General features: G+C 50.7%; 1 protein-coding gene across 3 annotated transcripts; it reads right to left on the minus strand.

The window, feature by feature from the left end:
* Positions 1 to 242: 242 nt before the first annotated feature.
* On the minus strand, positions 243 to 20,143 carry MAT1A (methionine adenosyltransferase 1A). 3 transcript variants are annotated; one of them, XM_080642277.1, is made up of 10 exons: positions 18,923 to 20,143; positions 18,513 to 18,842; positions 14,051 to 14,128; positions 13,209 to 13,331; positions 10,302 to 10,414; positions 9,744 to 9,887; positions 6,601 to 6,819; positions 5,033 to 5,215; positions 4,613 to 4,746; positions 243 to 4,026 (listed from the first exon to the last, which is right to left on the minus strand). In XM_080642277.1, the coding sequence occupies exons 2-10, from the start codon at positions 18,604 to 18,606 to the stop codon at positions 3,924 to 3,926; spliced, it is 1,191 nt and encodes a 396-aa protein (XP_080498403.1). In that variant the 5' UTR covers positions 18,607 to 18,842; positions 18,923 to 20,143; the 3' UTR covers positions 243 to 3,923. The 3 variants fall into 3 exon arrangements, with proteins under 3 accessions (XP_080498403.1, XP_080498402.1, XP_080498404.1); XM_080642276.1 differs by having other exon boundaries at positions 18,513 to 19,523; XM_080642278.1 differs by having other exon boundaries at positions 6,601 to 6,744; positions 18,513 to 19,187.
* Between the last annotated feature and the right edge of the window lie 5,048 nt (positions 20,144 to 25,191).

Here is a 25,191-nt window from a genome sequence, read left to right on the forward strand (position 1 = left end):
TCCATGGCCACAGCCATTTTTGTTGGATTTATTTATCTTCTATAATTGAAACTTTGTAGCCTTGAGTGGAGTCCACAGCCAGCCAGGGTGTTGCAGAAGCTTGGCTTCCTCCATCGCCGGGGAAACCCAAGCCTCCTGCTCACTCTGTGGCTGCAGCCATCTTGGTTGGGTTGATTTGCATACTCGCTTCTGATTGGCTGGTGGGCGTGGCTTGTGGGTGTAGTGGATGTATGGTCAATTTGCATATTACTCTTTTATTAGATAGGATATTAGCATACAATCAACTTTTCAATATTTACATCCAGGAGCCTTGCTAAAGTTATTTACTGTAAGTTATATAGATTCTGGTTAAACAAGGAAATACATATTTATACATTGTGTTAAACACTGAACCAAAAACTGAAAATAGAAAAGGGAGCTTATCAAGGAATGGGCTTTTCAGAAACATAGAAATTTCATCTGAAACCTACAGGATGAGCTGGAACATCCATTCAAAGATGGGAGAAGAGTATCACAGAGGGAATGGCATATGCAAAGGTCCTGAGGCAGGAATAGCTGGGCCTGTTTGTGGAAGCCAAAGAAGACAGGGAGTCTGGAATGGGGGTGGAATGAAGCCCAGAGTGAGGGTAAACTGATGGGCAACGGACAGGAACATGAGGCAGTCGCAGCTTAGTCATGCCCCTGGAACTCTAGAAAGAATGTATGGGAGATACTGAAGGATCACCATGTGGCCATGTGTTGTTAATGACTTTGTCCTTTCCCAGGTCACCAATGACCTCCACAGGGCAGAAGTCAGTGGGCACTCAGGCCTCACGCATCTAACCCATCAGTACCATTTCACACAGGTGGCCCCTCCCTCATCCTAGAAACTGCTTTCACTTGGCTTTCATGGACACCCCCACTTTCCTCCTTCCCCATTGGCCGCTCACTTTCCATCTCCTTTGCTACATTTCCCTGACATGTTGACACTTGAGGCTTTATGGCTCAGATCTTGCTCCCACTAATTATTTGGCCTTTATGCCCACTGAGCCCATTCCTTTACCACATTCCCCACAGGCAAGCATTCCAATGTGTTCTGAGTGTTTTTATTTGTAGATGTGCTTGAGAAACGTGTTATTTCCTAGGAAAAACATTTCACTGAATGGCTCATGCAGTGGCTTCTCAGGGCACAGGAGGGACCCTCCTGACGTTGGTTTTCTCCTTGTCTCTGTCACATTTCTGTATGCCTGCCCTTCTGTACCCTGGGTCAGCCTCTCTCAGGTCAGGGTCTCACCAAAGCCTCCTCACCCAGGCTTTGCCTCAGCCTGGACCGTGGCGCCTCTCCAGAGCTGCCTCTGTCCACCGTGAGCTTGTAAGAAACAGGTCCCACCTCCACACCTGCTCTGTGCCAGCCTCAGGAACACATCCCGGAGGCTGCTGCAGTGACAGTCTCTAACCACCTGCTCATTCTCCTCACAGAATGTGTGACAGGGAAGTGAGCACCATTTAAAGGCTCGCTCATCTCTCTGCAGGCCAAGCCCCTACATAACTCTGCTCATCCAACAATTGGACAAATACAGCCCTCACCCCCCACCCCCAACGCCAGGCTACTGTACATAATATGCAGGCAGGGCAGAAGGATGAAATAGACCAGGACTACGGCACCAACGCCTGGCGATCAAGTGCACGCTCTGAGATGGAGGAGCCGCTTGGCAGCCAGGTGCCCTTGGGCACATTCCCAGCCCTCCTTGGGCCTCAGATTCTCCCCATGGCATGTGGGTTTCCTCAGCCGTGTGCCTGGGTGGCCTGTGGTACGGAATGACTATGGCAATGCAGTGACAACACAGTAGCTGGTGGACAAGGAAACGTCAATCCATGCTGGACGGGCGCCACGTGCCCAAGAACTGAAGGCCCCAGTTTTGGGACTGCCTAGGGGGGGACCCCCACTTTTCTGAGCCACGGGGGAACCAGGTGACGCCACTCGGAGGGGAGGTTTCAGAGGCATTGCAGACAAAAACGACTAAGTGTAGAGAGTTGCTCTGCTGGTCTTTATTCATAGCCCAGCAGGAGCCCATAGGCTCTGTATGAACAACAGAGAGAGAAAGATCTTGCTTCTCCAGGGGGAGGAAGGTATAAAATCCCCAATTTTCACTTGAAATATAACCTGAGTTAGAGGAACTCTGCCACCTGCAGATGGCACCTCCCTCTCCTGAGCAGCACCTGCGGCTTTTGGGGAACGGGAGAGCAGAGCCCCCTGTGGCCCCACAAGCTCTAGGGTTGATGGTAACTGGGGCTGTGCTTCTGCTGTGGGGCATCCTTTCCCTGTGGAAAGAGAAGCCCTGGGGTCTTGGGTCAGGCCCAGAGCCCAGGAGCAGGCTGTCCGCGCCAGGTGAGGCATCCGGCTGCTGCCCTGCCAGAGCCAGCTCTGTGTGCCCGGAAAGGAGCCCGGTCCCCAGTGCCCATGGGCCCGTGGAGGCCCTACCTGAGCCTGTGGTCTGGGAGCTGGGATGAAGGTAGAGGCCCAGGCTGAGGACAGGTGCGGGGCTGGGAGGGGGTGCCAGAGGCCCAGGCTCAGGACAAGTGGGTGGGTGGTGCCAGAGGCCCAGGCTCAGGACAGATGGGTGGGTGGTGCCAGAGGCCCAGGCTCAGGACAGATGGGTGGGTGGTGCCAGAGGCCCAGGCTCAGGACAGGTGGGTGGGTGGTGCCAGAGGCCCAGGCTCAGGACAGGGTGGGTGGTACCGGCCATGGATGGAGAGGCAGGTGAGCGGACAGCTTCTAAGACCCTGTCACACTGAGGACGCCTCGGGTTCCTCAGGAGTGGACCTGCCGCCCCAGAAGCCACCTGGCAATGCGGAATCTCCCATGAGATCTCGGCCAACTTGTCCACCACTGGGATTCAAGCCCTGCCCCCGAGGTCACACTGAACATTAGACGTGTGGGACTTGGGACTGGACTGGACTTGGGCCACTGACCCGAGGCCCACACAGCCCAGCCCAGCCCTGCCTGAGCCTGAGCATCAGGGGCTGGGTTATATGGTTGCCTCCTAACTCCAGACTCCAGCCCAGCCAGCTCACCCTGAACTGTCTCCTGGTATCAATGAGGCAAATGGAACTGCTTTGTTTCTGCCCTGACTTTGCAGGTCATTGCCCAGGGCTCCCCAAGAGCTGGTGGCTAATCCCCTGATTCACAGCAACATCGAGTCGATAGGCCAGAGGCCCAGTCTCGCTGCACTCTGCGTCCCCATGGCTCAGACCTGGCTCTGGAACGAGCTTGAGGGGTGGGGTCCAGACTCCTGAGTCAGAGCTCCTGGGCCGTGCCTAGGCCCTGACGCTGTGGCTGTGGGACCATGTGAAAGCTCCCTGGATGGTCTGTGTGTCATCTCCCCGCTTATAAACAGGGTGATGAGGGTGTTTCCCAGCACGTGGACTGAGGAAGAGATGGCACCAGTGGTTAGCTCAGACCATGTCAGCCCTGCTCCTGTGCCTGCCACAGCCTGGCCAGGGGCTAAGGGACCCTAGCTCAAGGTGTTGGCCGGAGATCTGGGAGATGCGCTGACCTTGGCTCACACCAGGAGATGGGGAGCGGAGCGGGAGCTGGTCAGGGCCTGGGCTGGAGGGGAGGAGGAGGAAGGGCAGGGATTAACTCATGGAGGGATGGTTTTTCTACTAAATGGGCATCGCCTTGGTCTGAGGGAGAGGTAGGGGAATCCCGTGACTGTCCTCACGAGGAGAGTGGACCCTCAGCACTGGGAAGCTGCCTGCTTCCCGCCATTCGTGGTGGTGATGACGGACAGGGCTAAGTCCGAGGGCCAGGAGGAAGCGTGGGGAAAGGCACCCTCTTGGCTGCAGGTGGCGCCTTTGGTCTGGGAGACCTGGGAGCTGGGGTCCTGGAACAGAGGAACGCGGCCACCCAGACGCCTCCAGGGCCAGGCCAGCTCCCGGCTCTAAAACACCAGCTTCTTGGGAACCTCCCACGGGAACTCGCTTCTTCCAAAGTGGCCGTAGCACGCGGTCTTCTGGTAGATGGGCTTCTTCAAATCCAAGTCCCTGCGAGGCCCGCAGAAGGAAGGGTCATTTCAATGGAAAGGAAACAGTCTCTCTCCGAATCTCAGGCGCAGGAGTAGCAGCCTAGCACAGTCTTTGTGTGGAGTGTCGCCACTCAGGTCATTCCCCTAAATGTCCTGTCTACACTACACCATGTCTGTGGGGTGGCCATCACTGTCACTGGCCTCTGGGAAGCAGGCTCAGAGGCTCAGGGAACCTCCATCGGGGCCAGGAGTGCACTCTAGCCCCGTGGTGCCTTTCTCCTCTGCACCCCACTGACCTGGCCCAGACCAACGCCAAGTTGCACGCTCTAGAAAGCAGGGATGGCATTAGAAGTGAGAACAGACGGGACTAGACTTGCTGCCTGAATCCTTGGCCATTCAGCCTCTTACTTTCCTGAGGCCTCCCACCTGGAGTTGGCCTCCGCTGAGCCAGCAGGGCCCCTCAACCTGAGCACCAGACACCCGGCTCCTGGGTGTGCATGTGCTGGCCCAGGCTCGAAGACGCCCTGCTGCTGGGGCTGCACCTCCTTCCACCCCTCCCGCTGAGCTGAGCTGTCCTGCCCACAAGCGCAGGGCAGCAGACTTACCTGACAATGACGCCAGGCCGGAGGTCGAAGTTCTTATTCACCACGTCCAGCAGCTCTCTCTCCGTCTTTTGCGAGGTTCCATAGGTGAAGATGGAAATGGACAGTGGTGCGGCCACACCGATGGCGTAGGAAACCTTCCGGGGGAGACGAGGGTCAGGCACCAAAGCCTGTGGGCGGGCCCTGCCCCCCACAGAAATCCCATGTCCTCAGGAAGGGCAGCTGGAACCACGCCCCACACTCCGCTCGCCCCACACGCTCCCCACACCGTCTGCGCAGAAGCCCTGCCGGCCTCTGTACATGGCTCTCTCCCTGAGGTCCTGTCCTTTCCCCGGGCTTCCAGGCTTCTGGCCACAGTGCCCCACACGACCCCCAGAGCCGCATCCTGTGGCCAGAGCTGGGGCCGGAGGCCTGGGGACCCACCTGCACAAGCACTCTCCGGCACAGCCCCGCTTTCACCAGGGACTTGGCCACCCAGCGGGCAGCGTAAGCCGCTGAGCGGTCCACCTTGGTGTAGTCCTTCCCGGAGAAGGCCCCACCACCATGCGCCCCCCAGCCGCCGTAGGTGTCCACGATAATCTTCCGGCCAGTGACGCCCGCATCCCCCTGCAGAGGGAGAGGAGGAAACAGGGAGATGAGAGCCGAGCCCCAGGGCCTGGGAAGCTGTGCTGAGGCACTGTGATGGCCGGCACCACCACTGGGAAAGGGTGCCCTGCAGTGGCCCCGGGGCATGTTTCAAAGACTCCTTGGCTTAGAGTCGGCCAGACACCCAGGCTCCAGTTCAGACCAGTCACTGACCAACTGGAAGTCAGTAAGCCGTCAGAGCCTCATCAGAAAGTGCAAACGATGAGCCAGCTGGGATCACAGGCAGCCCCCACTGCCTCTGCTTTATGAGCCAATCCTAGTGGAGAAATCCAACTGCAGGAGGCAACTGCACTGTAATCAACACACCCTGGGCCAGGGCCTCGCTGGTGCCACCCCGTAAATGCCATGGCGCCCATTTCCTCACGTGTCTGCTCTGTGCAACACCAGGCAGCGAAGGCTCCAGGGCTCTGTGATAAATGATTTGAGAAAAGTGCCTGCTATTCCCCCTGTTAGAGGTCACACTCACACTCATATTTCTAGCCTTGGAGAGGTCCTGCATACAAGAGGCGTGGCCTTTCCTTCCGGCTGTGTTCCTGCATTTAGCCTGGTCACAAGGCCTGTTACGGGGCTTCTGCTCTGTGGCAGCACAGCCACAGCTGAGGCCCCGACAGTGGCCGGCAGCCTCGAAAAGATGCTATGCCAATCTTCGCTGCCTTGCTCCCACAGGACAGGAGAGAGGGGGCAGCAAGTGTCCACATTATAAACTCCCACCGTGGTGCCCACAGGAGTTGAAGGGAGCCTGTGGCAAAGACCCGTGAGCGCCACCTGGTAAAGGTCAGTCATTTGCGATGGGAGTTAGCACATTAACAGGTGAGGCAGCAGCCACTTGAGCAAGCATGGCATCAAGAATGGGCTGTCTGGCCTTAGCCAGTTTGGCTCAGTGGATAGAGCGTCGACCCTCAGACTGGAGGGTGCCAGGTTCGATTTAGTCAAGGGCACCTTGGTTGCAAGGCTAGATCCCCAGCCCTGGTCAGGGTACATGGGGGAGGCAACGAGGCAACCATTCGATGTGTCTCACATAGATGTTTCTCTCTCTGTCTCTCCCCCTCCCTTCCACTCTCTCTCTCTCTCTCTGAAAATCAATGGAAAAATATCCTTGGGTGAGGATTAACAACAACAAAAAAGAATGGGCTGTCTGGAGTGGGAGGGCCAGGCAGCGCAGGTGGAGGAATCCTGGGGACATGTCCCCAGTCACTCAGGTACTGACAGGTACACCGCAAGCCTCGCAGAGAGGGAGCTGACTTCACAGTTGTCCAAGGCCAGACCTGGCTGAGTCACACAGCCCCCTAGGAGGTAGCATCCCAGTAACAGACAAACCAGGGTCTCATCCAGAAACTGGGGCGCACCTGGGGACCACCAATGACAAAGCGCCCGCTGGGCTGCAGGTGGTAGATGGTGTCTTCGTCCAGGTACTTGGCGGGCACCACGGCCCGGATCACCTGCTCCTGCAGGGCCTTGCGCATGTCCTCCAGCGTGATGTCCTCATTGTGCTGCACAGAGATGACAATGGTGTGGACGCGCACGGGGATGACCGCGCCATTGTTCTGCATGTACTGCACTGTCACCTGTCGGTCAGAAGGGCAGGAGGAGACTCGTGAGGCCCTGCCCTGAGCTCAGGACACATTGCTGCTGGGCACAGAGGCAGCCAGGGCTCCCAGGAGCCAGGAGCCTGCTGTCCTCAGAGGGCCTTCAGGAAAGTTCATCTGATACATTCTGATATCTGAATAGCTGCCTAGTGCTATGTGATGGCTGGGCATGAGGCATAAGCTAGTCCCACCTGTGGCCACAATTAGTGCCCCTTGGAGACTCAGGGTTTACACAGTTTCCTCTCTATGACCCACTGGACTCCTTTACTGCTATCTCAGAGGGTTCTGGGTGCCAACAAATGTCCCCTGGCCAAAGCCCTCCCTTGACCCTCTATGTCCCAGGGCCAAGGACACAGGAGTCTGCGGGCCACGGGCCAGCTGTCCCAGCCTCTCGGGGGAGGAGCTCTGGAGACAGACAGGGCCAGTGACTTACTGGCTGAGGCAGAGGGAGCTGCCAGCTCTGCATGTTCTGGCAAACGAAAGGGAAGCAGCGAGCCCCCGAGGGACAGCACCTGCCTGCAGCACCCTCACAGATCAGGCCACAGAGTCAGAACCAGCATCACTTTCACCAGCAAGGGCCAGTCTGTGCCCGTTCTGTGCATGACCAATGACTATGTGAGCTATTCCAGCAGGCCAGGCCTTGTGAGCTCCATTTCACAAATGAGAACACGGCTATGAGAAGTGAAGCAACTTGTCCGAAGCCACATGCTAGTCAGAGAAAAGCCGAAGAGCCGAACCCTGCTCTGCCTGGTCCACAGCTCGTGCCATTCCCACAGCAGCACAGACGAGATGCTTCCTCGTCCTCTCCTGACACCTCAGTGAGCAGAAGAGCCCGGTGTCCCCGCCTGGCCGGGCTGTGAGACGGACAGCAGCCGGGGCAGCCGGGGCTTGCGAGTGAGAGGGAGGAGTGGTGAGCACGGCAGACGAAGCTGGTTAAGGAAACTGGCATGGACCGAGCATGCACTATATGCGAGAAACCATGCCAAAAGCTCTAGGAGGCTGTTACCAGCCCCATCTTAAAGACAAGAAAGCTGAGGTCCAGAACATAAATGCCTTGGTCAAGGTCACACAGCCAGCAAAGCCGGGCTCTGACCTGGAGCTGTGTGGCCTGGCGGGAGCTCTGCCCAGTAGGAAGCTGTCACTCAAGACCCTCAGGGCTATGCTGGAGCCACAGGCCCCATTGCTACGCAGTCAGTGTGAACCCACAAGAGCAGTGCCCTGAGGGGCTCTGGAGTGTGGGGCCTGCAGGAGTGGAGCTATGCCAGGGGCCCTGGTAGAGACATTTGCTGCAGGCACAGCACTGATCCCACCCCGGGGCCTCTACAGGACCACAGGGCAGCAAGCAGTGCCCTCCTGGGGCTGTGCCTGCAGCCAGTCTCTGCCAGCCCCAGGCCCTCGGATGTCCATGCAACACTGGACTTGTGTCACTCCTACTCTGTGTCCTTCCTGGTCCAAAGAGCAATAGGGTGAGGTCAGGAGAAGGGAGAGAAAGAACCCTGCCCACATGACACCTTGTGAGATGGGCCAATGCACACCAACATCTGTGGACTGAAGCAATGCTTAACTGCTGGGCTGTGCACACTCAGGACCCTGGGGGAAGGGCTGGAGTTGGGGGCTCCCAGAAGGGGGGGCCCTGCTGGCTCTAGGACTAGATCTGCCCTTCAGGCTGCAGAAGAAGGCTCACATCCCGAGGAGCGGCTGAGGCCTGTCTCCTCTGACCCTGCCCCTGACCTCCCCTCTGCCGCAAGCCCCAGCAGCGTCCTTGCAGACCCACCAAACTGTGGCCTCTAAGCTCGGGGCTCAAGCAGGGCTCTCATCTCATCATGTCGGGAAAATGCACCACGGAAAACACAACCCTGACCAGCTGCAAAAATAGCCTCGTGCTGCCACTCCATTCCCAAGTCAGCAGGAGGAGTTTGCTCAGGTGGAAAGACTTGTCCTGTCAGTCAGCGCAGTGAGATGAGGAACCTCCTCTCCAGGAGGGGGTGGAGAAGGCCTTACAGCAGGCCCTGGCACAGTGCCCCACAGTGCAGCGGCCTGGGGGTCCAGGGGCCAGGAAGCTCTGTCAGGGGACCCACACCCGCACCCTCAGCTGCTTGGGGTACCAGAGTGGACCTCACTCCTGGCCCAGGCGGCACACAGCAGGTTCCTGGGCACGTTGGTTTGCAGGGCGAGTGAAACATGGGGTGTGATTGAGAGAGGACTGCAGGTGGAAGATTTGGAGCTGAGTGAGCCCAGTGGGTCCACTAGCACAGACAGAAGGGGAGAGAGGGTGGAAGAAGAGCCAAGGGCCCGCTAGAATGTGGAAGAGGAGCCCCCAGGACAGGAGGAGGTGGATAGGGGGCCTCCAGGTGTGCAAGCGCTGGCATCACCGTGGGCCTCGGAACAGACCTCCGTGGGGATCTCCACTCTGCAGGGAGCCCAGGGGTCAGGGCCCAAGGGTCCAGAGGCAGGAACAGCAAAGAGAAGGTGTTTTTATGAGAAAGAAAGGAAAAGGCCAGACAGATGCAGACGATCCTTGCTCAGGCGGTGTCCAGACCTTGCTCAAGATGCGGAGACCTGTCTTGGTGGCAGGGTAGTGACCAAAAGTTTGAAACCTGTTCAGAAGTTTGTAGTAGGAACTGGAGAATTATATTACCAGAGTCAACATATGCTAAGAAGGAAAAAAAAAAATTTTTTTTTTTTCTTAAAAAAATGTCTTTCCATTTTCTGGTACTTTTGAAATTTTTCATAATAAAATGGGGGGAGAAAACATCTAGAGCTGAAGGTTTTTCAAATAAATAACTTTTTTCAAAATCCACAATTCTTTGAGTCCAGACTGCACATTTTGGCCTTAACGGGAATGAGAGGAGTGGGGGGCTTGAAGTGTGTGTCTGGAACCAGGAGGTAAAGGAAAGACCCACCTGAGTCTTCGAGTCGGGCCTGAGCCAGGGGAGCACCCCTGAGCGCCTCAGCTCTGCCATCCGGGCATTGAGTTTGTGAGCAAGGATGATGGTGAGGGGCATGCACTCCTCTGTCTCATCGGTGGCATAGCCGAACATCAAGCCCTGCAGCGGGGAGAGAGCCCACTGAGCCACACCTGCTTCAGACCAGGGCAACTGCCTTCAAATCTACCCTCCGCTGCACTCCAACCTCACTTGGGTGCCTCGCGCGCACAGCATTCACGCTGGGCCCTGTGGAGGGGATGGCACGGACCCTGCCACCCAACATCCTAAGAGGGGAGACAGCCAAAATCGGCATCAGCAACCCCAGCCTTCCACAGCCCGCGGTGCCCTCACACCGCTGCCCTGAAGTAGGGGCATGCAGCTCCCTCCGATCCTCCAGGAGGAGGGTCACCCCACAGTGTGATTAATCCATTATTCAGGAACTTTCCCAGCCAGCTCTTCAACACAGGGCAGAGCAGGGCCAGAGAGGCCGCACTGCCCGCGTCCTGCCCCAGTGCCCAGGCTCAGCGCTCTCACCTGGTCTCCGGCACCAACGTCCTCTTCGTTTCTGTCCAGATGGACGCACTGGGCGATGTCTGGGGACTGCTGCTCCAACGCCACAAGCACATTGCAGGTCTTGAAGTCAAAGCCTGGGCAGAAGGGCAGCAGGCCCGAGGGGGACACGTCAGACACAGGGTGGCTGCGAGCGTCCGGGACATTCAGGTCCTGGTGTGCACTTGGGCCGGGGGTGGTCTCTGGTTAGCTGGGACCTGCCCGGGCCCAGAGCCAATGCCAGAATGGGGAAGGCCCAGTATCCTTACCATCACGTAAGACTCTTTAGCCAAAGCAAGTGCTGCACTGTGCACTGCACTGTATTAAGTCACAGCTTGATTAGAAACACATGCCCTACTGGGAACTGCTATACAGGAACCAGTAGCAGCCCCAGCTGCTCCGCTGAAGCGCGGTGGGAGACTCACGCCTGCCCCGGGGCCGCTCCCAGAAGCACCTCCCAGGACCCAGGTTGGATGACTGCACTGAGGAAACGGGGGCCCGGCCACCCCTCCCACCCGAAGCCAGACATGGGCCTAATCCAAGTACGGTCCTCCATTTGGGATCTTCAATTTCACGATGTTGCCAAAGTGACATGCATTTAGTAGAAGCCATACTTTGAATTGTAAACTTTGCTCTTTCCCTGGGCTGTTGATATTCAGCACCATAGTCTCTCAGATGCTGGGCGGCGAGCCTCGGCTCAGGCAGCCACGCCATTAGGAGGGTCAACAACCCGTACTCTCCAGCGTAGTCGCTGTTGGACGATTTGCCCAATGTGGCTATTGTAGGTGTTCTGAGCCGTGTGCGGCCGGCGAGGCAAATGGGATGTTCACAGGTTAGCTGTACTAAATGCATTTTGACTTACGACGTCTTTAGCTTAGGGCAGGTTTATCAAGACGTTACCCCATCGTAATTCTAGGAGCATGTGTATTAAACACACTGAACAAATAATGTGTACCTGACTGTTCAGAGGCTCCCAGCGCCAGGGCCTCTCATCCTGAGATGTGGTCCCGAGGGAAAGGCCACACCTGTGGAGCGGAGCCCTGGCTGCCTGCCCTGCAGCTCGGCAGGCACAGAGGGGGAAGCAGGTGGCACCGGCTGGGGCCTGGGCAGGGAAGTCTGGGCTCGCAGCAGCCCAGCCACGGAGCCACAGGAGGGAGCACCGTGCACAGACAGCACATTCTTCTCCCTGCTGGGTCTCCAACGCACAGGCTTCAGCCCAGGGACCCTGTGACTGAGGAGCTAAGGCAAACGGCCCGACCAAAGGGTCAGGTATTAGTGACAAGCTGGCTGTCACCCTTTTCCAGTCTCTTCTCCTATCCACACGGCCAGAGTGGGCCAACTAAAGCAAGCAAACAAGCCAACAACGCAGACCCAATCTATTGTGTGTGCACATGTTTCAGGGGAGGCCCTACCGCCACACAAAGTAAAACGGGCCTCCTGCAGCGGGACCCCTTTCGCCAATGTGAACTAGGGGTATCCTTAAAGAGGACATGCCCTTACCTCCCCGAGGTCTCTGCTGGAATGCTCCTCCTCCGACCCCTACCCCACACACCCAAGTCAGGCAGCTCTCAGTCAGCATCCCTGGGCCCTCCCGCCGCTCTTCCTGGTGAGTTATGCCACCAACTCCCTGCCAGGCACCTCATGCTGCATCATCTGATGCCAGGCAGTGCCCCCACCCCAGGGACACCTCTGTCCTGTGCCGCCTCCTGGGCCCAGAGACTGTTTCTAAAGGCACTAACCAATGAACAACCTTTAGAGAGCTGCCAACGACTCACCATTTTGCAATAAACATCTTGCATTTGGCCTAATCACTGTCTAAATAATGACTCTTCTTAACGCTGAACACCAACCAAGGGCGTCACGTGATCTGGGAAAGCGGAGTGGCTCTCTCACTTAGAAAGGTGCCACAGGTCACCCAGCCTGCCCTGACCCACGAAGATGCCACACATCACCCTAAACAGCCAGTAAGTGGGCCATCACTGAGCACAGGCCCTCAGCATCGGGCCCTCACCCTGCCCTTTGATGCCCCTGCAGGGGGCCCTTCCTGGCCTGCCTGCTGCAGGCCTCAGTGCTCTCGGCTCGGCTCTCGCCCGAGCCTGGTCACTGCTCCTCCTCCACTCCTTCCAGGGCCTGTGCCCCTCCCTGGGCTTTTGGCTCCCACACTGCCTGCCTCCTTCGCCCGCTCTCAGGACCAGTTCTGGGTTAAGTCCTCTTCTTGTCCAGAATGGGCAGCAGCACAGTTTAGCAGAAAGCACGGGAGGCCCAAAAGGGGCAGCCACGCACTGCCTGTGTCACCTCAAAGAAACCATTTACATCTGGAAGCCCGGATTTCCTCATCTGCATAGAAGCGCAGCAAGGTCTTCAAGCAGTTAACACATTGCGGACCAGTTTTATTGCTAGCTTTACCCAGTGGCCAGATAAGTTTTTAGTGAACGAGTACAAAAAACGTTTTACATAAATGTTAAAGGCACACTTTAAAATTAAATACCCATTGCATTTTGAAGTTACTTATTACATGGTCTTACAAGCTAATATCTTTTTAAAGAATTCTCATGATTGGCCAGAAGCCTTAGAACAGAAAACACGAGAATTCTCGTGATCCGTCCGCAATGTGTAATTAAGTAAGATGCCAGAGACCAGTGCCAGTGCCAGCCCAGTTCTTTCTCTTGCAAAGCTCCAAGAGGGCAGGACACTAAACAAGGCCAGAGTTACGATGGATGGACTGGACGGTTCCGTGGGCTGTCACTGGGCTGCCTACTGCTGCCAGGCTTTGACCCCTGGTCCCCAACAGGCGCCCCTAAGACTGTCTCTCCTGGGGTGGCATGTGCCCGTCCAGAAGCCTCCTATGTGACAGCCTGGGGGGCCTCCCGTGGAGACCGGGCCCTGCCTTACCCTTGGCAGAGTCGTCGTAGCCAATGTGCTTAATGGTGTCTCGTACCACCCGCTGGTAGTCCACCATGGCCATGGAGGTGATCTCCCCGCACAGCAGCACCATGCCCGTCTTGCACACCGTCTCTGGAAGGGAAGGACAAAAGGGAGTGGCCAGTGCCAGCACAGGGACGCCCAATGGCTAGACCTCTCCCCGTGCTGATAAAGGGACTCACAGCCAACTTACCAGGCAGGAAAGAGCAACGCTAATAAAAAGAGTGAATGCCAGCATGGTTGCTGACCATCTCCAATGCCCCAAGAACTATACTTTGGAAAGAATTGGTTACACCTGAGTTTTGTACCAAGTTTTCATATCACACTAAGAAGAAGACTGCTGTGTGAATTAAAAGGAGACCATGACGCATGTAGTTGGTCTGCGGTCAGCCTGTGTGACGCTCTCCCGCCCCTACTGCTAACCTCCACTGTGGGCTTCAGGGAGTGGGATCCTGAACAAAGAATCGGGCAGCTGTTTACAAAGATGTCGGGGTGAAGTCTATCCTCAGAGGGGCACATAGTCCTCAATCCAGGGGTCAGGGTGGCACTGGAGAGGGAAAGCTTGTCTGTACAGCAGACAGGCCACGGCACCAACAGGAGGACAGCAGGCTGTGGTCTCCATGGTGGGCACGCCTACCCTGTGACCGTGGCCAAGGCCCTCATTCAGCTGCACGCACTGTCCCTCAGTGAAGGGAGAGGACTCGCCGTAATCACCTCAAGGCCCTCCTGACTTCTGTGGTGAGGGCTTCACCTCAGGCAAAGGACTCAGGCTGCCCCTTAGGGCTTCTGCGAGGGGCCCAGGTGCTTCTTACCACAGGCCACCTTGGCATTGGGGTCCTGCCGGAGGTGGGCATCCAGCACTGCGTCGCTGATCTGGTCACAGATCTTATCTGGAAAAGAATGAACATGTGAAGGAATCACGGAAATATTAGGTACAACAAATGAAATGCTAAAAGAATTAGATGTTTTGTCAGTTTACATATCAAATCTGCCTAAAAGGACACTTTTTTAAATGTAAGAAGTTATTTCTTCCCATTTCTGCCTAATTTTGTATGATGCATAAAATTATAGAATTCCCTAAAAAAAGAAATATATTCCAAAACTAGTTCTAAGAGTCTACAGCAATTTACACACACACACACATACACACACACTTCTAACTAAAAGTCCCTCATTCCTCAACATATTCCCTTTCATTCTAACACCCAGGAAAGTCCTGGGCATAGAAGTTAAAACAGCTACTAACATCGGTGAGATTAGGTGCCAAGGTGTGAAGTCAGAAGGGACAGCCCGATGCATGTGCTGCGGGTTCCACAGGATGCAGCGCGTGGTGTAGAATACACCAGGCCAGGCCCACCCCAGCCGTGGGCTCTCTGAGAGGACCTCTGAGGACCAGTGCTGATTTGCAGAACATTCCCACAAGCAGCTCTCGGACCCTCCCCACAGCCACTCGGCCTCCTAAAGGCCAGATGTTCTAATAGCTGGGCCGACCTCCTCATACAAGGTTGATTGACAAGAGTTCAGCACGAGCCGGCATTTGACCTTATTCTGTGTTTGCCTTCAAGACTCTGCATGGCTGGGCTCGTAGACCTTAGATGGCACTGTAGAGAAATCTACTCTTGCTTTGTGGGTCCTGTGAACTGTCAATGTTCACAAATTCCAAAATAAAAGGGACATCTATTTATACATATTAATCTCATTAATGTCCAAAATATCCATAGAGTCTACTCTTAATAAATTAATAAGATTTTTCCAGTTTTATTGAGATACAATTGGTCTATACAAATGTTGTGTATAATTAATGTGTACAGTTTGATGCGTTTGGACATATACATACATGCATGTTACCATTACCATATCAAGGTAATTAACATTTCTATCACCTCCAAAAGTTTCCTTGCATTTCTCTCTCTTTTTTTAAGTTTTTAAATTAAGAACTTGGATCCAGAATTAAGCAGTTCTACTCTCAAAAGCACATTATGCATTCTGTAATTAAAAATCTTAATTTGTCATTAAAGGTAAATTCCCCAATTTTTCCTTGCAGAAAGTGCTATTTTGAACCTAGAGGGTATTATGCTAAGTGATATAAGTCAGACAGAGAAAGGCAAATAACATATAATTTTACTAATATGTGGAATCTCAAAAAAATCACAGAAATAAACTCATAGATACAGAGAACAAACTGATGGCTGCCAGATGAGAGGGGGGTAGGGTGCTGGGTGAAAAAGGGGTAGGTGTTAAGAAGTACAAATTGGTAGTTACAGATGAGGATGTAAAGTACAGCATAAGGAATATAGTCAATAATATTGTAACAACTGTGTATGGTCAGATGGGTACTAAATTTATTGGGTGATCACTTAGTAAGTTATATAAATGTCTAACCAGTATTCTGTACACTTAAAACTAATGTAATATTAAATGTCAACTGTAATTTAAAAATTTTTATAAAGAAAAATAACGGTACGTTTGAGTTTTTCTATCCTCCTGCCAGTGGCAAATCTGGTTGTAAATTTAAGTTTGTCCGAGTCGTAGCCTCTGCACACCCTCCCAAAGAAGGCCCCCTGCTGCTCAAACATCCACTTTAGGCTGACCCATCAGGACTCTTGGGAGCCGATCACGATGACTCTGCTTACTTAAAGGACGTGGGTCACATGTTCCCAATGCACACAGAGAAATGTGATAAGGGATATTAGAGATTTTAAAGCTGGAGTTGAGCAAGGGTATCAAGATAGCTTGACAGTCGGCTGGTGTGGCTCAGTGGTTGAACGTTGACCTATGAACCAGAAGGTCACGGTTCAATTCCTGGTCAGGGCACATGCCTGGGTTGCAGGCTCGATCCCCAGTTGGGGGCATGCAGGAGGCAGGTGATCAATGACTCCCTTTCATCATTGATGTTTCTATCTCTCTTTCCCTCTTCCTTCCTCCCTGAAATCAATAAAAATATATTTTAAACAAAGACAGCTTGACAAACTAAGATAACATCTAAGGAGGTTCTTCAGAACTGTTTCTTTAGGCTTTGGAAATTTTTATCATTATCACTCAGTAGCCTTAAGATAGCTAATGGTTGGTTTTGTTGGAAGTTGGAAAGAAGCATTAATTTTATCTTTCTGGTGGAGAGGAATTTAGCACTGGAATAACAAGCAGAAAGTCACCAGACCTTAGTGGTCACTGACTGACTTATGTGGACAGTTAATTTTTAGTGGCAAGTGAAAGGAAAATCAGACAAACTGAAAATCTGCCATTCAGTAGACAAAACAACCAATTGATTGGCTAGAATTTTCCTTCTCTGTCCACCAAGCACCTTGCTGTGAGTACCATGGGACCACTGGCCACTGCATGCCAAAGCATCCACTTCCTCCGGGTGGAGCAAGTCCTAACCTACATATATGGCTTTCAAAAGCCAGGGAGCTGTCCAGAATTTGCCACACATAGCAATGAAGCTGAGATTATGAGTACGGTAAACCTAGAAACTTTGTAAAATTATGCATAATAAAAAAGATTATTTACATTGAATTAAGTCACAAGGTTTCTCAACAGCACCACTATGGACATTTAGGGCTGGAAAATTTTTTGTTGTGGGAGATGGACTTGTGTATGCAGGATGTATAGGAACATGTCAGGCCTCTATCCATTGAATGGCCATTACAAACCCCCTTGGTTTTGACAATCCCAAATGTTTTCAGACATGTTGAAGTGTCCTTGGAGGGAAGGGGACAAAATTGCCCCAAGTTGATAACCACTGGCTAAAGCATATGGAGGGAGTAGTGTATTGAGATATTTAAAGCTGTGTTACAAAGTACAGAAGTTAAATCTCTTTGAGAAAGAACGAGAAAGAGAAAAAAAAGTAGACTTGGTGATGAGTTACCAAAAACTTCAACTGGTCCAATGAATTTTGAAGAAGTGCTTAAATACATAAATCAGTGTGTCTAGCCCCAGGGTTTTCCTGGAGCAATGATCCTCAAAGTAAGATTCCCACACTAAAGGCAGTAGCATCTCCTGGGAACTTACTAAAAATGCAAATTCTGCCCGGTTCGCATGGCTCAGTGGTTGAGCGACAACCTATGAACCAGGAAGTCATGGTTTGATGTCTGCAACCATTGACTCTCTCTCATCATTGACGTTTCTAGCTCTCTCTTCCTCTCCCTCCCTCTCTGAAATCAATAAAATGTATTTTTTAAAAGAAAATTATTTCTTAAGAGTTTCTTTTAGCCAAAACTGACAACAATTGCCAGTTTTCAACTGCTCCCAAAAATGCAAATTCTTGAGCCTTCCCAAGACTTACTAAATCAGAGAGTTTGGAAGTGAGGCCCAACACTCTGCATTTTACCCCGGAGTTTGAAAACCACTCTTCTAAACTTTGAGGCTCTGATCCTGGTCTCCACTGTCACCATGGAAGCCTCTCTCAGTTCCCCAACTCACAGCCCACCTACTTTTCAGGTCCAAAAGAATGCTTGAATTTTCTTCCTCTTCAAGAAGTCATCTGCACTTTCTTTTATAACACACTGGAAACTTCCAGAACCTAGAGCTCCATCCCAATAGAGGATGCACTGCCACTTATTCCTAAACTACATGTGCTTTACACGAAAAACTTAGTGACCCTCGGTCTTGTTTGAGGGAGCATTTTCTGTTGACTTGAGCTGCTCATTGATAATAAATTAAAGATTTACTAGTATACACACACACACACACACACACACACACACACACACATACACATACACTGAGTGGCCATATTATTATGATCTCTGAATGCATAATAATCTGGCCACTCAGTGTATATCCTATATAATAAAAGGCTAATATGCAAATTGTCCCCTTGATCAGGAGTTCGACCAGCAGGCAGGCCGGACCCCACCCATGCATGAATTCATGCACCGGGCCTCTAATAGAGATCATAATAATCTGGCCACTCAATATATATATATATATATATATATATATATATATATATATATATATATAATGTTTGTATCTGATGATAATTTTATGGCCATGACTATATTTAGACAACCAGCTGCGTGGTCTCTGCTGCAGCCCCACCACGCTGAGGGCTGATGCCCATGGTGGCGGTGGCAGGAACCCTCGGCTTCATTCGCTTGCGATGCATCCCTGGCATGTGATGATCTGTTTTACAAAACTACAAATAGAGTAAAAAAATACTTCACAGTGTTCCTCCAGAGACCCCTGAGAGTCACTAACACAAACTGTTTTAAGACCTCTAGCAAAAGTGACTCCCTCGGTACAGGTCACGTCGGGCCGGTACAGCCTACTCACCGGGGTGTCCCTCTCCTACAGATTCTGAGGTGAACATGAAGGCCCCTTCTTCACTTAGAGAGGTGTCATACAAGCCATCCACCGGTCCGTTCATCTTTTCACAGGTCTCCACGCAGCTTCCTCAAGGCAATCGTTGTAATGCTGTGACTTTGTCTGAGTTTTTCTTTTTTCTTTAAACCCAACAGGTCTGTCGTTGGCAAAAGCACAGGGGTCACTTCTGCCTATCTGCTGGTGAGCATTCGAGAGTAAGGCGAGGATGCGTGAGAAGGGAGGGACTGAAGGTGGCAGTGTGGCTCCCTGGACTGGCCAGAGCTTGCTCCTGAGTGACTCCTATATATGGAAAAGTGAAAGTGCCTGCACATCATGTGAGAAAACTGGAGGAGTCCATTTCCTGGGAGGGGTCACCTCACCTGGAGGGATTTCCATCTTGAGCTCTGATTTCCCGGCCCTGGGCATCTGGTCAGTGGTGGGAAAGAAGGCTGTGGAGACCCTGTGGAAGGGACGCTCTGCAGGCTCTACAGCCAGACTCCATGCTGCTCCAAGGTCAACATCCCACCTTGGAGGGTGGGGGCCGTGGTTACTCAGGGACACAAACAGGCAGCAAGAAACTCGTTTTCCAGAGATCTGGTTTAGGCTGCGATTGCAACACAGGGTGGCCTTGGCTGCTGTGTGCTCCCCTCCTCCCCGACAGCCTGTCTGGATGGGCTCGTCTTCTTCTCCCACCTTCTCAGAGCGAGAGCGTGCACCGGGACTCAGGCCGCTGGGGTGTTACACAACAGATTCATTTTGAGCCCACATTTTTCTGCTAATAGAAATCACCCAAACTGTCAACTTCTCTAAGGCGCTGGCAATCCACACGGAGAAGCAAGATATTTAAAAAGTATCTGGGCTTTGGGGGAAGGACTCTTGAGAGACAGGTTCTTTACATGGAACCTGTCAGAGTCCCGTGTCCCAAAGCTTCCAGATATTAAATTAAACATCTATATATTCAGCCCTATATACTTGATAAACATCCTGCTCACCTAACTCTGCATTATTTTTTGCTTTGACTAAGAAAAGCAATAAAACAGAATGGTATCTTTAACCACTTCATGCACTAAATGATGGCATTTCTCCCTTCGTTCTCTCCCACTCTCAGATCTCACTGCACCTTCAGGCCCCAGGAACAATAGGGAACTGAGGTCACAGGAAATGGGCATGGGTGAAGAAACCACTAGAAAGCAATACAAAATAATCAACCAAAACCTGATGCATCAAAGGTTGGACTGTGGGAAGCAAAAGGTAGGATGTAATAATCCCGACTAACAACTCTGGTGACCAAATCCCCTCTGTGCTTATGAGACTTAAAATCCTTGTCTGGGGCTCCAAATCTTGAGTTTTGCCAATTGCTCAGCAGTAGCAGCACTATCCCTCCAGGCAATTAAAACCACGTTGACGTGACCTCTTCAGAGATGAAGTGAGAGACTTTACATACATGGATTGAATCAGAGGCATTTAACAACGAGTGACTGGAATGTTCAGGCACAGGCTGCTGACAGTTCAGAGAGGAACGAGCGAGAGATGGGATGGAAAAATGACGAGTCAAATAGGGACTTTAGACGATGGCGCCTGGAATTCTCCTGTTTGCACTTAAACTGTTTCAACATCGCTGTCCCTTTGTAAATGTCTTCTGGGTACATTGGTTCCAGACCTTGAGGCAATGTGAGCTAATGTTTAATGTGAACTGCAGACTGAGGTTACCCTAGCAGTCAGAACTGCCGCCATTCTGTTCTACTAGTAAATGTGCTGTAAGAGCAAGGTGAAGTTTAAGGATCAAGTACCCGTCACGTTTCCGAGAGCTAGCAAGAAGTCCACGAACAAAGCAGCCCAACTGCCCTCTGAATCCAAGATGAATAGCATCATGGGGTGGGAAGGCCCTGGGTTGGGGGTGGGGAAGTGTCCTGTACCGAGAAGTGGCACTTTCAGAAGGCTCCCACGGCCAGGACACAAATTCAGAGTGCGGGAAGGACCTTGAAGAGATCTAGTTCAGTACCCGTCTCACATAAGAGTTTCATATGGTATCCCCACTAAATAATCCCCACGCCACCACACAGTCCTTCAGCGGATCAGTGCTAACAAGAAGCACATCCAGCATGGTGGCTGGGGGGGCAGGCTTCCTAACCTTCCCAGGCTGCTGATTCCTCATCCATTAAACAAGTACCTACCTCACAGTGTTGTGAGAACTAAAGGACATCATTTAGGTATGAGAGAAATGAGCATAGTGCTACACACAATAAGAGTCTGACAAATATTACCTAACATTTGTAAGTACCTTCTGTATACAGGTACATTTGTTCCTGAACAAAAGTAGATGATGGTATACAAGCATTTCTCGGAGATACTGTAGGATGGGTTCCAGGCCGCCCACCACCACCACAATAAAGTGAGTATCACAGTAAAGTGTGTCGTAATCTTTTTGCTGGTTGAGGGTCTTGCTTTCAATTTGTAAAAAGACACACAACATACTGTGAAGCACAATAAGGCAAATGCAGAATGTTGTTTTCTTCTTGTGCTTATGTCTCTACATGCACACAGACCTCATTTTTCAGCACTTGAACAACATCCTCCAATAAGATGACCATAAATTATCGAACCACTCATTCCCTGATGGCTCCTTGCAGCGTCTCTGCTTGCTGTCGGTATGATGCACAGGGAAGATGCCTAGTCGTTGGCATGCTTTTGTAAAAAGATAAAGTGCAAGGCCCGGCCAACGCTGAACTAGCCAAAATATGTCCATTTTGTAGTACATTTTTACCAGCTGGATAAAAGAATCAGCACTTCAACCAAGAGTTAAAATCACAGCTTCAATCCGGCCCCTTCAGCAAGAATTGGCAGATCTTGGCAAAGATGTACTTACTTCGAGTTGAACCCACAAGGCCTTCAGAGCCCTAATGTTTCATCACACACGCAAACGAAAGCCTCCCTTACGCACACACTGTCCTGTTCTCCCTTACGCATGAATTGTCCTGACGCCACCCCAGCCGCAGCGAGGACTAAGTCCAGTCCAAAGTGCCAAAGGCTGCAGGTGATCACATTCCACTCCATGCGACAACCTTCACCTCTGCATCTTTGCCACCTGGCCTCTGAGGAAATGTGGCTCTGAAAGCAAATCTCACGTTCGGTCAGATTTACCACGAGGAACCTCTGGGTGTAAAATACCAGTGGGAAGACCTGGCTTCCAATAGGCAGTGTGTGCACGCCACGCTGAGCAGCTCGCGAGGGTCTCTGATAGCACCCGGTCCCAGGCACTGCCTGGGGCCACAGCGCTGGTGGGACCCTCCCGCCCCTGGGCAGCCACGCCTGACCGAGACGCCACAGCCAAGAGAAGGGCGGCTCTGGGACCCGACGCAGGATGCACAAGCAGAGTGTATACCCACCTCAACACCGTTTCCGTGCAGACCTTCCTCATCTTCGGCGGGAAGCTCCCCAACTGACGTGGCATCACACCACTGAAATATTTTCAAGAAGATTTACTTCTTTGCCCTCATTAATTTAAGCGCAAACTTTCTCCTACATGTTATCCTGGAGCATAAATTACTTATTTATGAAAGAAATATAAAATCAATTCAGACAGTACATTTTTTAAAAAATGTTAGGTAATTTTAGCAACATGTCACTTTCCTTCAGTAAAAAAGTCCAAATAGGTGCCCCCAATGCAGCAGCTGTTCTGAAAAAGAATAAAGAAATGCGGAATGGTTTCACGGAAAAAGCAGAACCTGAGCTGGACCCAAAGGAATGACAGGATCTTAAAAAGCAGCAGGCAGACAGGAAGGCTGGGTGGGGGTGGGAGATAACTGGGCAGGGAAGTGGAGGGCTGGGAAGCCAGGCAGGCCAGGAGCTGGGGCTCAGAGATGTAAGTAGCCCTGCAGAGGTAATAAAATGGGAGTTTCTGCCAGGCAGGAGCATCCAAGCTAGAGTAGAGGAAGATGATTCCAGAATCAGACATAAGAGTTAAAACTCCTCCTTGGGAATATTAAATGTTGACGCCATTATGGAAAATAGCTTGGCAGTCCTTCAATAAGTTAAATATAGAATTATCATATGACCCAGTAATTCCACTCCTAGTTATATGTCCAAGAGAAATAAAAGTGTGTGTTCAAACAAAACCTTATACAGGAATGTTCATAGCAGCACTATTCACAATAGCCAAAGTACAGAAACAAGTCACGTATCCATGGCTAGACAACTGGATAAGCAAAATAGTCATACAATGGAATGTTATTCAGCCATAAACAGGAATGAAGTACTGACACATGTTACAACATGTGAACTTCAAAAACAATGTGTTAAGTGAAATAAACCAGACATAAAAGCCACATACTATCTGTTTTCATTTATACAGAATGGTCATTGAAGGTAAATCCATAGAGACAGAAAACATCAGTGTTTTCCAGGGGCAAAGGGGATGTGAAGAATGATTGTTTAATGGGGATGGGGTTTTGGGGGAGTAATGAAAATGTTTTGGAACTAAATAGAGGTGATAGTTGCACAACATTGTCTGTGTACTAAAATGTCACTGAAATGTGCACTTTAAATGCTTATTTTTATGTTATGCAACTTTTACCTTAATAAAAAAGCGAAAGATTAATGAACACAGGATTCAGAATTATAATTAGTCTGAGTGGAGGCACGATGGTGAGTGAGACAGGAGGGAAGGGGCCTATTATTAGATATAGGTTAAGTCAAGAGTCAGCTTATGTTCCCACAACTAACATCATACCCAATGGGGAAAAGCTGAAAGATCAGGAACAAGACAAGGAAATCCACCTTTATCCAACACTAGTGGCCCGATGCACGAAATTCGTGCAAGGGGCTCGGGCCTTGAAGCCCCGGCTGCCTCGGCCCTCACAGCCCCAGCTTCGTCCAGAAGGTCATCTGGAAGGTTGTTCTGCTGTTTGGTCTAATTAGCATATTAGCTCTTTATTGTATAGGGTAGTATCGGAAGTCCTAGCCATAGAAACCAGACAAAAAAAAAAAAAAAGAAAGAAAGAAAAGATACCCAAATTGGAAAGAAGTAAAACTGTCATTATTTGCAAATGATATGATACAATATGTAGAGGACCCTAAAGATGGCACCAAAAAACTACAAGAACTGATAGATAAATTCCATAAAGTAACAGTATACAAAACAAATATTCAGAAATTGGTTGCATTTTTATACACCAACTAGAGGCCCAGTACACAACATTCGTGCACTTGGGAGGGGGTCCCTCAGCCTAGCCTGCACCCTTTCACAGTCTGGGAGCCCTCGGGGGATGTCTGACTGATGGCTTAGGCCCGCTCCCCAGAGGGACATCAGTCGGACATCCCTAGTGCTGCTGCAGAGGCGGGAGAGGCTCCTGCCACATCCACTGCGCTCACCAACCGTGAGCCCAGCTTCTGACTGAGTGGCACTCCCTGCTGTGGGAACGTACTGACTACCAGGGAGCAGCTCCTACGTTGAGTGTCTGCCCCCTGATGGTCCCTGTGTGTCATAGCAACCGGTCATTCAGCCATTCAGTCGATTTGCATATTACTCTTCTATTATATAGGATAATGAACTATAAGAAAGAGAAATTAAGAAAACAACCCCATTTATAATTGCATCTAAAAGAATAAAATATCTAGGAATAAGTTTAACCAAGGAGGTAAAAGACCTGTACTCAAAAAATTATAAGACAAAAATTAAAGAACCTAGAAATAAATAGAAGCATATACCATGCTTATGAATAGGAAAAATTAACATCATTAAAGTGTTCATACTACCCAAAGCCATCTATAGATTCAATGCAATTCCTATCAAAATACCAATAGCATTTTCATAGAACTGGAACAAATAATCCTAAAATTTATATGGAACCACAAAAGATTCCAAATAGCCACACCAATAGTGAGAACGAACAAAATTGGAGGAATTACCCTACCTGATATCAAATTATACTACAAGGCCATAATAATCTAAACAGCACAGTACTAGCATAAAAACAGACATATAGGTCAATGGAACAGAATAGAGAGCCCAAAAATAAACCTGTGCCTATATGGTCAATTAACCTATGACAAGAATATACAAATAATATAGTCTATTCAATAAATGGCCTTGGGTAAAGTGGACAGACACATATAAAAAATGAAACTAGATTATCTCTTATACCATACATAAGAATAAACTCAAAATGGATTAAAGACTTAAATGTAAGTCCTGAAACCATAAAACTGCTAGAAGAAAACATGTGCAGTAAAATCTCTGACATATCACCTCACACCTGTCAGAATGGCTATCACCAATAAATCAACAAACAACAAGTGTTGGTGAGGATGTGGAGAAATGTAAACCCTCATGCACTGTTGGTGGGGATGCAGATTAGTGCAGCCACTGTAGAAAACAGTGAAAATTCCTCAAAAAAATTAAAACTAGAAGTACCTTATGACCCAGCAATTCCACTTCTAGGTATATATCTGAAAAAAATCCAAAACACTAATTCAAAAAGAAACATACACTCCCATGTTCATTGCAGCATTATTTACAACAGCTGAGATATGGAAGCAACCTAAATGCCCATGGATTGAGGAATGGATAAAGAAGGGGTACATATACACAATGAAATATTACTTGGCCATAAAAAAGAATGAAATCTTGCCATTTGCAACAACATGGATG

The sequence above is a fragment of the Plecotus auritus genome, assembly GCF_963455305.1.
Source record: "Plecotus auritus genome assembly, chromosome: 9".
NCBI lineage: Eukaryota > Metazoa > Chordata > Mammalia > Chiroptera > Vespertilionidae > Plecotus > Plecotus auritus.

Coding starts and splice junctions, on each gene's coding strand:
- MAT1A (XM_080642277.1), bottom strand. CDS start 18,606: ATGAACGGACCGGTGGATGGCTTGTATGACACCTCTCTAAGTGAAGAA. Junction 14,129..18,512: donor TGTAGGAGAGGGACACCCCG/GTGAGTAGGCTG, acceptor ATTCTTTTCCAG/ATAAGATCTGTGACCAGATC. Junction 4,027..4,612: donor CGGCCTGGCGTCATTGTCAG/GTAAGTCTGCTG, acceptor CGGGCCTCGCAG/GGACTTGGATTTGAAGAAGC.